The 14,111-nt window shown below is 30.4% G+C and overlaps 3 protein-coding genes across 7 annotated transcripts; 2 read left to right on the forward strand and 1 right to left on the reverse strand.

Moving 5' to 3' along the window:
• Nucleotides 1-3,396: 3,396 nt before the first annotated feature.
• LOC126676164 (3-isopropylmalate dehydratase large subunit, chloroplastic-like) lies at nt 3,397-9,236 on the forward strand. Of its 5 annotated transcripts, none has more exons than XM_056105443.1 (16): nt 3,397-3,529; nt 4,436-4,579; nt 4,768-4,905; nt 5,123-5,293; nt 5,677-5,829; nt 5,936-6,004; nt 6,092-6,208; nt 6,591-6,665; nt 6,790-6,867; nt 6,987-7,082; nt 7,223-7,272; nt 7,781-7,835; nt 8,002-8,133; nt 8,241-8,288; nt 8,409-8,567; nt 8,703-9,236. In XM_056105443.1, exons 1-16 carry the CDS (start codon nt 3,494-3,496, stop codon nt 8,841-8,843), a joined length of 1,662 nt encoding a protein of 553 aa, XP_055961418.1. In that variant the 5' UTR covers nt 3,397-3,493; the 3' UTR covers nt 8,844-9,236. The 5 variants fall into 5 exon arrangements, with proteins under 5 accessions (XP_055961418.1, XP_050226271.1, XP_050226272.1 ...); XM_050370314.2 differs by having other exon boundaries at nt 3,398-3,529; nt 4,765-4,905; XM_050370315.2 differs by having other exon boundaries at nt 3,398-3,529; nt 4,457-4,579; nt 4,765-4,905.
• Nucleotides 9,237-9,887: 651 nt separating this feature from the next.
• On the forward strand, nt 9,888-10,866 carry LOC126676176 (uncharacterized). The gene is made up of 3 exons (XM_050370328.1): nt 9,888-10,206; nt 10,299-10,404; nt 10,638-10,866. Exons 1-3 carry the CDS (start codon nt 10,022-10,024, stop codon nt 10,683-10,685), a joined length of 339 nt encoding a protein of 112 aa, XP_050226285.1. The 5' UTR covers nt 9,888-10,021; the 3' UTR covers nt 10,686-10,866.
• A 39-nt stretch (nt 10,867-10,905) lies between these two features.
• On the reverse strand, nt 10,906-11,691 carry LOC126676174 (protein CHLORORESPIRATORY REDUCTION 7, chloroplastic). Its single transcript, XM_050370327.2, has 3 exons — nt 11,522-11,691; nt 11,324-11,445; nt 10,906-11,221 (listed from the first exon to the last, which is right to left on the reverse strand). The coding sequence occupies exons 1-3, from the start codon at nt 11,607-11,609 to the stop codon at nt 10,925-10,927; spliced, it is 507 nt and encodes a 168-aa protein (XP_050226284.1). The 5' UTR covers nt 11,610-11,691; the 3' UTR covers nt 10,906-10,924.
• Between the last annotated feature and the right edge of the window lie 2,420 nt (nt 11,692-14,111).

Below are 14,111 nucleotides of genomic sequence, written 5' to 3' on the forward strand. Positions count from 1 at the left end.
TTACTTTTCTTGGATAGTGTAAATTTAAGAGTAAATGCCACACGTGCCATTGATTTGACCTTAAACTACTGCCCAATTATTTCCTCCACTTTTTTGGTCAAACCCTTATTCTGTCTTACATGCAGATGCATGGCTAACTTTTGTTTCTATACTATTCCAACATCACAAACAAATCACCTACCTACGCTCTTTATTTTTACCTGCTCCGCCAGAACAAGAAATTTTATGTGAGGTACACCTTGACATGAGCCGGTTAGGGCTTGTAAACCAGCCCTGCCAAATCCGGTTCGGAACTTGTCGAATCCGAAACTGGCCCAAAATCCGATCCAAACTGGTTCCAGTGAAACCGAAACCGCCAGTTCCGATTTAAAACTTGCTATTTTGATTCCAACCCGGTTTTTTTTAATAAATATAATTATTAGTCTTTGTAACAGTCATAAATATTTTAATGATTAATTAAATAGTAAATTTGATCAATAATTAGTTAAAATTAAATATAAGTATATCATATCATGTTCTAGTATTTTAGCCACCCAAAAACTAATAGTTTCAAATTTTTAAATAATAATTTAATATTATAGGTTGTATTTGGTACAATCAAATTTGATTTAGACTTAGTTATAGCCACTTGGACAAATTTTAGATAAATACAGTGAAATACTAATCTAAAATTTGTGAAAAGTATTATTCCATGATCAATAAACTTGTAAGTTTGAAATAAATGCTTGTGAAGGATTCCAAAGTGGGTCTAATGCCTCAAAAAATCCCGACCTTTTAACCCCTTTTCAATCCTACCATGACGTTGAAAACAGGTCAATTTTATCCTATTTTACATTTTTGTGTTTCGATTGTATCCTTGAATATTACATTGACGTTTTTTTCGTTTGGAAAAAATTAAAATACGTTCTCCATGTCTAGTATATATTAATTGTATATGTTGAAAAATTATTTAAATTTAATTAAATTAATTAAGAATTTAAATTAGTTTTACTTTGATTATGATTTTGAGTTAGTTTTTAAAAATAAAAGACTTATTTTTACTTTTTTGAATGGAAATAAATTTAATTTTATCTTTAAACTTAATTAATTGAATGATTTCATCATTTAAATAAAAAAATTGTAAAAAATTAAAATATTAGAGTACAATTGAAACGAGAAAATGTGAAATAGAGTAACCGGTTTTCAACATCAGAGTAAAATTGAAAAGAAGTGAAATGGTTGGGGTTTTTTTAAAGTATTAGACCTTTAAAAGTGAAAGAAAAAGTACATATATTTTTATGAATAAAAGTACATATTTTTAATCACAAGGAAAAACAATTAATTATAATATCCTGCAAAAATATGATACAAGGTTTTTTTTTTGTTAAAATGGTATCGACTCTTTCGAGTCTCAGTTGTTAGTTACGGAACCGTGATTTAAACTCATAATTTCTTAATGTACTTAGAGCTGTCCTAATCATTCAAGTTAGGCCCACATCAGCTGATGCAAGGATTGCAAATGCTTAAAACTACGAATAACGAAAAATACTTCCCATAATTTAAGCATTGGAACGGTTAACACATGAAATTATATGATTGTTGATGCTTGTTTTCAATGTAGCATAAGATTACATTATTTACATATTATTATCCAACTGAAAATCATCATATCAAAATCCCTGCATAACATCCTCTTAACCTATAGTGATTAACTTTGTCAAGGATGGAATGAGTCCAATTTTAAATATTATATCATATATGCACCTACACTATAAAAAGACTAAATCCATCCTGAAGTCTTTATATTATAGTTTTTTTTATTTCAATTAATATTTAACAAGTATTTTAAATTTAAGTGATCTTTTAACTATTTATTTTATACACATATGATTCTTGTAGGCATAAAATGTCGTTGTATTATGCAATTAAAACGACAGCGTCTTTTTTATAATTTCATCCGTAAAAAAACTATAAGTGTACAAATTAAATAGTTAAAAAACTTTTTAAAACAATAATATAGAAATTTAATAATGGGTCGAGCCCTATAAAAACAACATATTCCTCATTATTTTTAAGAAGATATTGATGAATTTTGTACCAAAATTAATAAAATATAGTAATAATTTTTGCTTCTCTTCATCCATGTTAATCAGTAAAATCTCACCTAATAATAAATTAAAGCGAAAGATACACCGAGGTCTCTGAGGTATATTATAATTAATAGTTTATTATCCCTTATTAAAGGTTCATTTAATGGTTTTTTAGTTTTAGTTCTGTTATCTGAGAGACCCTTCTATTAATTTGGAGGAACAAATAGTTTAACGAAATTGAAATTATGTATCAAATGGTTAAACAAAATTAAAAGTGAGGGATCAAATTGTTCACGAAATTAAAGATAGGGTACCAAATCGTTTGAAAGTAGGTGTCGAAATTAACCGATGAGCCTAATAATTAACGGAATTGAAAGTGAGGGACTATTAAATAGAATTTTGAAACAAAAAGTATCAAACTGTTAATTATAATATACTTTAGGAATGTCAGCGTAATTTTCTCTAAATTAAATATACTATAAATTAAGTTACATTTATTGTATATTTGAAATTACTAAAAAAATAAAAAAAATAATTCAATACAAAACTGATGTATAAATACAATATAAACTTTTAAAATGAGACATACAAAAATGAGATATTATTTTTTTAAAATGGGTGAAGAGAGTATAATTTATCTCTCTAAATTGAACTTTAAAATCATGCTCATTTATTTTTGGATAAAGTTTTATTTTATTTAATCGAATTAAATTAATTTTCAGATAAAATACTAATGTATGTATAATTTATATGAGATAACTATACTATTATAATACTTATTTGTCCTTTAATTTTATTAGGTTATAATAAATTCTTGTATTTTTATTAATTTTTTAATTATGTTTTTTAATTGAACTTAAATTCTTAATTTATAATCGTGAGTTTGTGAATTGACTTGTATATAAATTTAATCAAACATTCGCAAATTGACTTATATATAAACTCGATTATAAATTCACAAATTGTCTCGTATATGAGACGATTATTTATTTATAAGTTCTTTTACTATCTATTAATAAATAATTTTTGATTAAATATGCATTAATACTCAAATGAATTTGTAAATATATTTTTTAAAGGGTATTTATCTATTTAATTATCGGATTTAAATTACATTATCCGCTTAGGAGTATAAACCCTAAACCCTAAGTCCTATTAAAATTTATAACATATATATATATATATATATATATATATATATAAAAAATTGTTTTTGCTTTAAGTAAAATTGTACAGTTTTGACTAAAATAAAATTACAATGTTTTTTTGAGTGAAACGGTGTAGCTTGAGCGAAAACGACGTAGTTTACATAAAGGACAAAAGGGAATGCACTCCTGAGTTACACTTGTCTTCTTCGGTTCTTCTTTTGATCTCCGACATAAACACAAAACATAAACATATTAATTTCTCTTCCCCGCCGCTGCATGTGCTCTGCCTTTCCGCCGCCCGCTGCTGACCCTGTATTTTTTTACCTCCGCCGAATCTTTTAGGTTTTTTCTACTTTCTTTAGACATTTGATATTAATATTTGTGATAATAGTTGAATTAGTATGTGTTTGGAAAATTGATTGTTAAGTTTTATTCTTGTTCTTAATTAGCTAATAGGTTTTCTTAAACTTAAATTTAGCTCTCAAATGCTGTCTATGTAGGAGTTAAATGAGTAGCGTTCAAAATGAACCCAACTCCAAATGAATTTGATGATCACGAGCTTGTCTCGTTTAGCATCTAAATGAGCTAAAGATGAATCGAGTTTGAGCTCAGCTCATGTTTGTTGAACTAACACATAGGATCACTTCTAGCTGAATATAATCATTGCAGAAAATATAAATGAAACCAGCTCGAGCTCGGTATTCAAAGCTCAAACCGAATATGTACATCTCATTCGTTCATGTAACGAGTTGAACATGTTAGGTTCGGTTCGACTTGATTGCACCCCTAACATTAACTCACCCAACCCGTTTGTTGAATTAAGCCCATACCTATTTGTTTTTTTACCTTATACCAAGACCGCGGAGCATTTGTTTAAGTTTCAGATTTAAATTTATTGATAGACCAGTCTGTGGTTTTCTTAGTTCGTTCAAGATTTTGCGGCGATTTGATCTTGCATGTTGAAATTTATTGAAGAATCAAATTTTTTGGTTTGATCAAGCTCTTACAGCTGTATAATTTTACGTTTTAAGTTTGTAAGACGGCGTGCAATCAAGCTATATATATCTTAGCATAGAAATCTTGTTTTATATTTACTTAGTATAGAGATTTTATTATATGCCGACTCATCAGATATATCCTGAATGCCTACAATTTATATCTGCCTTGGTTTGAGCTAATACAATTATTTCGTCAATAAAATAAATCATAACGAGCCAGTTTGGACGGTGCTGTATGCAGTTGCCTCTATTTCTCAAAGCTACCAAGAAGCACAAACACTTGGCTGTATCATTGCAATCCTCTCTTTTTATCATGGCTTCCTCCACTGTTATCCCTCATTCTTCATCATTTATCTCTAGAAAGGTATTATTACTTCTAAAACTTACAACTGTTGCCTTTATTAAGCAAAAATTGTATTGATTTTGTTTCTCTTTTATTGCCTTTTCTCTCTTTTTTATTACCTCTTTTAAGCTTTAAGAGGGTTGAGTTTTTCTGAGTTCTGTTATTCTTAACAAAGAATTGACTTTTAATCATTTGTTTGTTCACAGAAGGATCCGGCTCTCTCCGCTTTTTCTTCATCCTCATTGCCATTTTCTTCTATTCCCAAATGCAAAAAATCAATTTCCAAGAAAGTTGTATCAGTTATGGCTCCTCAGCAATCAGAACGCATGCCCGCCACTACTGGTTCTGTAAGTTCTCATTTTTAGTTTATATTAAATGTGTAATTTTTTTATTTGCAGCTTTAGTTGGGTTTGCATTTAGTTTAATTACGAGGTTTCGGATTGAAAGGCTGGTTATTGATTATTGGTTTCTGTGGATTGATTTTTATTTATGCGATTGTTTCATTTCTTTTATTAGTTTTGGTTGTATGTTTATCAATGAGATTCTTTTTGGTGGGATTTGCAGGTGAAAACTGCAATGACAATGACTGAGAAAATATTTGCTAGGGCCTCCGAGAAACCTCAGTTGAGCCCCGGTGAGAATGTTTGGGTCAATGTTGATATATTGATGACTCATGATGTTTGTGGCCCTGGTTCCTTTGGAATCTTTAAGAGAGAGTTTGGGCAAAATGCTAAGGTAATGCTCTGGTTTTGCCTATATTTGATGTTGGTAATAGTATATGCCTTGATTTTTTGGTAAAATTAGTAATAGAAACTTTTGCTTAGTACTTGTTGAGCTGACCTCACTGCATGAAAAGCATTTGAATTTGTAAGTTCTTACTTGATAATCTTACTACTGTATAGTAAATGAAGTTTACATGAGAATAGTGGGAAACTACGTCCTTTTTTATTTATGATAAGCTGAAGTTATCAATACTTGACAGTACTCTTTCTTCTTCCCATTTTTGTATACTTGCATGTTGGATTGTTAAGAAATGAAAATACAAAAAATTGGATAAACATATGCTTTTCCTTTTGTTATATCGAAACTATCGTTTTGACTTGCTATCTATCTTGAAGGTTTGGGACCGTGAAAAAATTGTTATTATACCAGAGCATTATATATTCACTGCCGATGAACGTGCAAATCGTAATGTGGATATATTGAGGGATTTCTGCCAGGAGCAAAATATAAAGTACTTCTATGATATTAAGGATCGTAGTAATTTTAAGGTAAAATATCATGACTACATGCTTAGTTAACTGCGTATTCTTCTGAGTTAATTACTTTACTGTACTTTTACTGATAGGAGGGGTATTTTACATCCCCACTTTTCAGGTTAACCCTGATTATAAAGGTGTATGCCACGTTGCGCTAGCTCAAGAAGGTCACTGTAGACCAGGAGAGGTGCGATTCTTATCTGTAGACGTTGAATTGACAGACTGTGTCCCTTTATACTGCAGAACAGGAATTATTTATTAACTTCCCCCTCAGGTCCTTTTAGGTACAGACTCTCACACTTGCACTGCTGGAGCATTTGGCCAATTTGCTACTGGAATTGGCAACACAGATGCAGGTTTTGTATTAGGCGCTGGGAAGCTCCTGCTCAAGGTTTGTAATCTTTGTCTAGCAATAGAGTTAATACATTGCTGCATGTTTTTCTTAAATATTCTTTGGGCGCCATGCAGTTTCTGACATAATTTTATAGATTAGTGGATACCTTTTGTTTAACCAGAACAAGCCGTGAAGTTGTCTTATTTCTGTAAGAACAAACTTTGGTTAATATACTTAATTTGTTTAAAGAATGAATAAAAATTCGATAGTAAAGAAATTATATAGAATTCGTCATGCATAAATTGTTCTGGCTGTACATGTCTCCTTGACATTTTACAAAAAGACAGACATCCTATACTATAAAAGTTGCTTATTTGGTGATATTCCACTGCTTATGTATTGATTTATTTTTTTGGTTTTCCTTTAATCTAAATTGCAGGTGCCCCCAACTCTGAGATTTGTAATGGATGGTGAAATGCCTGATTATTTACTCGCAAAGGATTTGATTTTGCAGGTGAGTATACTGAGATCTGATACATTTCTTGCTTTAGTCTGCACACGACTGCCTAGTGTGAAATTTTATTTTATTTTCATGTTTTTTTATTTTCCATTTCATAGAAGTGATTTTCTCTTTACAGATTATTGGTGAAATATCCGTCTCTGGTGCAACATATAAATCAATGGAATTTGTTGGCTCAACTGTAGAGAGTTTAAGTGTGAGTAATCTCTGGTTTTGTTGCACTGACAAAGTGTAGCTAGTTAGACTTTATCTAGGTTATTAACATTGCATGAGCAGATTTTCTTGGTTGGTTGTGCTGTTTTCTTTTATGTTTAGATGGAAGAAAGGATGACACTATGTAATATGGTTATTGAAGCTGGGGGGAAGAATGGGGTCATCCCTGCTGATAGCACTACATTTAAGTACCTTGAGGTATTGTAGATGCATTCTACATTGTTTTTTTTCAGCTTTTCTTGAATCTCTGAAGGTAGATAATTTTTTTCTCTATTCATTGAATAATTTGATCATTGTTTGTTGCGAGGACTTACTGGGTTATCTTTTGGTGTGAACAGGATAAGACTTCTGTTCCCTTTGAACCCGTATATAGTGATGAGAAAGCAAGGTAGATTTTTATCACTAATGGCTTCTGCTCATTGTAATTTAAGTTGAATGCTTTTTTAAGATTAAGTTCTGTGTCCTGGTCATTGTTTTGAATTTGGACCTTACATGGTTGGATTTTCAATATGCTCTAATAAACTGAAAGGTTTTGCTGGTACATAATTAAACTTTCCTGGTGCAACAAATTTAACAATACTGGGCTTCGGACCCTTGACATTAAGGGCACTTGATTATGTGTAATTCTGGATTTTAATAATTTGAGACCTTCATATATGTAATTGAAGTTTTACACATCAGTTACTAATGTTACTGATTTTATGGATGTTTATTGTTTGTATACTTATTCCAATTATGGGAAGGCATGAATGAAAATTAAACCAGTAGACTGTAAATTTTGTTCAAGTTTCTGGTACCATGGAAAGCATTTTGTTTTTTCAATTTGTTAGTGGTAGAATATTTGTTATTTGTTTTCTGTGCTAATTTTGTTTTTTCTTTTGTCCTTTTCTTCCTAGATTTCTGTCGGAGTACAGATTTGATGTCTCAAAACTGGAACCACTGGTGGCAAAGGTGTTTGATAATATACATTTCCCATTAAATTATGCATATAAGGATTGCAAAATTCTGTAGATTTTAAAATTCTTTCTTAATGGGTAAAAGATAGTTTTCTCTTTATTTTTGCTTGATCGCCCTCTTTTTCTATATCTTGAGTAGTGTTCTTTTAACATTTTGGCAGCCTCAATCTCCTGATAATCGTGCTTTAGCAAGAGAATGCAAAGATGTCAAAATTGACAGAGTATATATTGGATCTTGTACTGGCGGGAAAACCGAGGATTTTATGGCTGCAGCTAAAGTTTTTCTAGCTTCAGTAAGAGCGATTTCTCTTTAATAACTTATTGTCATGTAATACAACACATTTTGATTGCTGCATATATATTTTCCTTCTCTTCATCGACCTATTTGCTCTATGTGCAGGGTAAGAAGGTCAAGGTTCCCACATTTCTTGTGCCTGCCACTCAGAAGGTTAGTACAGGTCATTTGTTGTTTGCTTAACTCGAGGTTCACAAATAAATGAAGGATGCATTTGTTGTGATGAACTTATTGCAGAATTTAACTGTAGTTTGTTTATCATAAAATTTTCAGGTTTGGATGGATGTGTATAGTCTCCCAGTACCAGGATCTGGCGGAAAAACTTGCTCTCAAATTTTTGAAGAGGCTGGTTGTGACACGCCTGCAAGTCCTAGTTGCGGTGCTTGTTTGGGAGGACCTAAAGACACGTATGCACGTATGAACGAACCAATGGTAAGTTATCTTTTGGTTTTTCCGTTATCGGGTTTCTTGCTGATGATTGAAGTCTGTGTCCCTTTGACAATTGTAGTTCTGCTTTGGGCACAGGGGTAGTGTTTTGTGTTTGAACCATTTTGAGGGCCATTGCAGGTTTGTGTCTCGACGACAAACAGAAACTTCCCTGGTCGAATGGGACATAAAGAAGGGCAGATCTATCTTGCTTCGCCCTATACAGCCGCAGCATCTGCCTTGACCGGTTATGTTACCGATCCTAGAGAATTCTTGCATTAAAACGCACGACATAGTTGTAACAACTTAAATGGTGGCTCAAAAGTAGATATCGATGTAATTCGCCGAGTCTCAACAGCTTTGATGTCAAGCAGAAAGTGGATATCAAAGACTTGCATTGCTTTTGAGCAGAGTCTTGTGGAGTTAGCAGTGTTTTCATTCCGGAGCATATGATATTTGCAATAACAGTGCTTCTATGTATGGAATTGCACTTCATAACACATTTTCTAGGCATTTGTAATATGTATAATTTCAAAAATATTTGATAATGAATAGGATAGTGGATATGAGATAGAATAAAAGATACTCCGTATGGTTTACTCTAGTTTGATTTGATCTATTTCGATAAACTTCGGATATTTAATTTTATATTAAGTTTGGTCCGATTATGACGTATTTAATTTATTTTTACATGCGGCTTATATATCTATTTTTAATTAAAATTCCATTCACGTCTGAAAAATTCGGTCTGAACTATAAATTTATTTTATGAATCAAGTTTGAATAATACAAATTAGATCCGACCTTGACTAGACTGATTTCAGGATCTAGTTAGATAAAACAGTCGAGTGTCGACAGAATTTGCCCCCAATGTATTCGACCAATGATCACGCCAATCATGGTTTGATTTTTCACTAAAATGGATTTTTTTGGTCCAATATCTTGAACTGAAAAAAACTATATGAATGGCTTATATTTATAAATTTATTATAATTTATTTGTTTATTTTAAACTATAAAAGTTTAAATATAAAAGATATGACTAGTGTTTTCTAAGAGATTACTATATATAATATAAATATAAATTTTAAAAACATATGTTATATATATGTGGCATAAAATAAAGAAGCCATCACATTGGACCCCACCCATTTAGATGGCTAACTTATCGTTATTTGAGAGCAGATAGAATTTGACCGTTAGGGGCCCATCAATTTAGTTTAGTTTTTGAAATTCAACGGCTCTACTCGAGTCCTAAATTTGACCGTTGGGAAACTTCCACTTAAAATCCTATTTTATATTTGACAGAAACTTTAATCATATTCAGTTCTTCAAAATTGTTTAAGAATCCTCCACTTCTCTCTCAGAATCTCATCTGATTTTTTCAAGTAAATTCCCGAAAAGGACACCTTTTCGAGATCACCAGGTTTCTTCTACCGATTAGTATCATCAAGATCTAAGATGGAGAGCCTGCAAGAAACGCCGGAGACAAAGCAAGTTCAATCTGAAGCCACTGTACTGGAATTCAAAACACCACCTCAAGATCAAAAAAAGGATCAAAAATCGATAAATTCCGGTAGTGATTTACGCAAAAGTAGCACCCCGAATCGCCTTAAACTTCCGATAGCATTCAAGTACCCTGAAAAGTAATTAATATAACCCAATATTCTGATATTTTAAAAAGTTATCTGTTCTATTTTTCAATTGCTTATTCCTTTGATTCTTGAATAATTTTCAGGTACAGAAGTCCAACTGATCTTATGATATCACCAATTACAAAAGGCCTTCTTGCAAGAAACAGAAAGAACGGTTCAATACTGCCTCCTACCTTGAATCAACCTAAGGTATATCAACTTGTGGAAAATGGGATACTAGAGTTTGCACTTATCGAGTTTTAGGTTTCGACTTCTGTTTCTGTTTCCGAAAACGCCTTTAAATTTTTCGAAACTCTATATCTGTAACTCATCCTACAACAAAAAAATGACATTTCGCCTTTTTCCTTCTTTTTTCCCGTTTCTCGTTTCGTTTTTTTCTGTTTCTGTGCTACATAGCTGAATAAATCAAATATATTTTGCAGGTTCAAGATATAGCAAAGGAAGTAGTATCTTTCAAGATTGTGACATGAAAATATTGGTGATAAAGCTTGAATCAGATGGATTCTTGAACCTGATGATGAATTTTTTTTCGCTTTTAAAATTATTATTGTCATTAGTAGTTTATAGTTTATACAATCTGTAATTGCAAGTATCTTGTTTTTCTTCAATCAAAACAATGTTATATAATGCATTTGAAGCTATTTTGCAGTATGAGACTGAAATTCCAAACCTTACATAACCTGACTATAGTTCAAAAATAATTATGTTGTCAGTCCAATTGAATTTCATACCATTGAACAGAACCAACATCTCCATCAATTTCAAGTTCACAGACTGAACTAATCAAGAAACAAACTGCATCATCCATGTTTTCAAATCTTGCAAGATCAGGAGGCAGTACTTTCTTTGGCCAATTTTCAAGATAATATTTCAATTTATCTTTTAGCTCCTCCTCAGTTACAAACTTCTCATCTTCTCCAGGTTCCAGTAGTACGTAATTTTCAGTTTTCTGAGACAGCCTCCTTCTTCTTACTGCACAAACATCTACCATTCTTGGCCTCTTTACCTTCACCAAGAAATAAAATTTAACATTCCATTACGTCAAATTACTATTTTTATAACTGTTTTTCTTCTGAAAAGTCTGCGAAATGAAAGAAAATATGTTCACCTTCATCGACAGGCGAGTTAAGTTAGATTGATTGAGATAAAGAGAAGAAAAATTCTCAGCAATGGTAACTAAATTTGGTTGAACAAATGATTGAGATGGTTTATGTTTCAGTATCATTTTACCTGCAAAAAAGAATATGGAGAGTGTAAAATAAATTGTTGCAGCTTAAAGGAACAATACATGGTAATGGGAGCTTACACTTATGAGTGTTGAATCCATGGTTTAGTAAGTGATGATATTCCAAGGTTGCCTCCATTAAAACTGTACTGCTGTGTGCTCTTAGCATTCTTTGAATTTTCTATGATTTAGAGCACAGATGAGAACTCAGGATTGGGAGATAAGACTTATAAGTGGACCTCAATTTTCTAAAAATTAAGCAGTAGTTTTTATTGTTATTTCTTTGGTTAGGATAAAAAGAATAAATCAGATAATTTTATAAAGGTCTAAGCATCTAAAATTACCCCAACTTTTTTTGACTTTTTTCATTTATATCTCAAATTTTTAAAGTCGTGAATATTAATCCCACTCTCTAATTTTTAATTTCAATTGTTCCTATTTTTCTAAATTGGAAATTTATCATTCTAAAAATAATTCAAATATGTCCTTTATATTTAACATGTAATCTAATGTTTTATACATTATTAAAAATTGAGACTATGTGTCTAATATGAAGGACATGTTTGAACATTTATCAAGTGAAAAAATTCTAATTTAAAATGGGTACATTTAAAATTGAAAATTAAAAAATTGAATAAAATTGATAATTTTAAAAATTTGACATATAAATGAAAGACCGAACACGTGAGGTAGTTTAGATAATTAAGACTTTTATAAAAAAAATAGTATAATAATACTAAAGTAAAACTTATAAGTACGATGTTCTAGTTTTGAAAACTGTGAAGTTTTATTATTTTTATTTTTAAATTATGCAGTTGACTCATGTGACGTGAGAATAATTCATCATAATTCTGTCCAAATAAGATTTTGTTTTTCTATTTTTTTTTCAAATTTATTATTATTTTCATTTTAAAAATAAGTAATAATAACTTAGAATAATTTTCAAAAATGTATACTTCTTTTTCTAAATAAAAATTTGTGCCCTCGTCATACTAAAGTAATGCGCGAATGTTAATTTGTGGCACATTGATTCTAAATAAAATATATTAAATAATTATTAATAAAGGTGTCTATCATTAATTGGTTGTTATAAATAATCAAGTCACGTGTCACGTATTAAATGAATGTTGGTTTACCTAAATCATCCAGTTGGGTGCTTTTTGCGTGTTTTTTTTGTTGAAAAAATAAGTGTTTTTTGTCAATTTTTTTATCGTTAGATGACTCGTGGTCATTTTATTATTCGAATATGAAACTTATAAAATAAGGCACAACCAAAACAATTTTAGAAAAAGCCACCAGATACACCTGCTACATCTCATACATAATATTATTAATTTATGAATATAGTATTATGTTATAACCTTTACCATAGGTTGCATAAAGGGTGTGATTGATTTGAGTGGAAATATTATAAAGTTCAAACTCGAGAAGGTTTTAAAATTTAGAATTGAACTTTTAATTTGATTTAGTTTTATTTTAGGAGTTCCATCTCTAAATAAGTAAAATAATTGAGGCTTGAGTTTGACTCAGTTATGTATATAAATATTTAAGAATGAAAACTGAAAAAATAAGATAATATAAGTATATAATTATATTTATAATTATAAAAGATAAGAAAGGTGAATTAAGTAAAGTTATTAGGTTAGCGAACTTGTTGTGTCGGATATGTTGATGCTCAAATTTGACTCGAACTTGAAGCAATACTAATCAAGATCATTTCTCATATTTTTGGAATCAATTTCAAATAAGTCGTGAATTGGCTCGATTGGTTACACCCATTGGTTCACAAGTAAATGTGGGCATTTTTAATAAGAAAACAGGATTTATAGGCAGAGCAGTTTCTACAGTTTTTTTTTTTAAATGGTTTTGGCAAGAAATCAGGTAAAAATAAAGCTTCCTTGTAAATAAATAAATAAAGTATACAAGAAAAAAATAAATAGCCAGCCAATAGTTAACAATTACAAGTATTTTTTTTGGTGCTGTAAGTTTCCAATTATAGTAGGAAAATTAAAAAAAGAACTCCAAAAGAACAAACAATTATCTAATTTTCTCTTAAATTAGTATAGATTTCATCATCAACTAACAGTAAATAATTTATCAAAAAAAAACGGTAACTAAAGCCAACTTTAAAATTCTAGATATATTAAATGGAAGTTGCACCCACTAATAACAAATGAAACAATGTTTAGTGTATTTTTGCGGTTGAAAAATGAAAATGAATGTAAACCATAGTATTGAACTTGACAAAACAATATGTGAAACTAGAATGAAATAAGGTTAATTATGGTTTAAAGCTGTTAATTAAGTCTAATAGTATTAATTAAGACTCTGTTTTTAGTTTTCCCGCGTAGATCAGTTAGTAGTTAAAGATAAAATTGGAAGCTAATACACATCTTTAAAAACTCCTAAATTTTATCTTGTCCTTTCACTTCTTAATTTTGTTCTATCTAAACCCTAACTAGTTCTTTTTTCTTTCTATTTTTTGTTCATTGCTCTAAATCTTGCTCATTCTTTTATTCTTTATTCTTTATTTTGTGCGTTTGATCGTATATTTTCTTTTCACCACATTAAAAAGTGTCCAAAAGAAGGAATTTGGACGGCTTTTTGAGTTCAAAAATTTGGTTACAGGTAAACCTTTTGATAAACTATAGTAATTAAATTTCAATTTTAA

Source organism: Mercurialis annua, linkage group LG4 (assembly GCF_937616625.2).
Source record: "Mercurialis annua linkage group LG4, ddMerAnnu1.2, whole genome shotgun sequence".
NCBI classification, from domain to species: Eukaryota; Viridiplantae; Streptophyta; class Magnoliopsida; order Malpighiales; family Euphorbiaceae; genus Mercurialis; species Mercurialis annua.

Coding starts and splice junctions, on each gene's coding strand:
- LOC126676174 (XM_050370327.2), bottom strand. CDS start 11,609: ATGCTAAGAGCACACAGCAGTACAGTTTTAATGGAGGCAACCTTGGAA. Junction 11,446..11,521: donor TGGATTCAACACTCATAAGT/GTAAGCTCCCAT, acceptor TCTTTTTTGCAG/GTAAAATGATACTGAAACAT. Junction 11,222..11,323: donor TAACTCGCCTGTCGATGAAG/GTGAACATATTT, acceptor TTCTTGGTGAAG/GTAAAGAGGCCAAGAATGGT.
- LOC126676176 (XM_050370328.1), top strand. CDS start 10,022: ATGGAGAGCCTGCAAGAAACGCCGGAGACAAAGCAAGTTCAATCTGAA. Junction 10,207..10,298: donor GCATTCAAGTACCCTGAAAA/GTAATTAATATA, acceptor AATAATTTTCAG/GTACAGAAGTCCAACTGATC. Junction 10,405..10,637: donor CTACCTTGAATCAACCTAAG/GTATATCAACTT, acceptor TATATTTTGCAG/GTTCAAGATATAGCAAAGGA.
- LOC126676164 (XM_050370314.2), top strand. CDS start 3,494: ATGTGCTCTGCCTTTCCGCCGCCCGCTGCTGACCCT. Junction 6,209..6,590: donor CTGGGAAGCTCCTGCTCAAG/GTTTGTAATCTT, acceptor TCTAAATTGCAG/GTGCCCCCAACTCTGAGATT. Junction 8,134..8,240: donor CTAAAGTTTTTCTAGCTTCA/GTAAGAGCGATT, acceptor CTCTATGTGCAG/GGTAAGAAGGTCAAGGTTCC.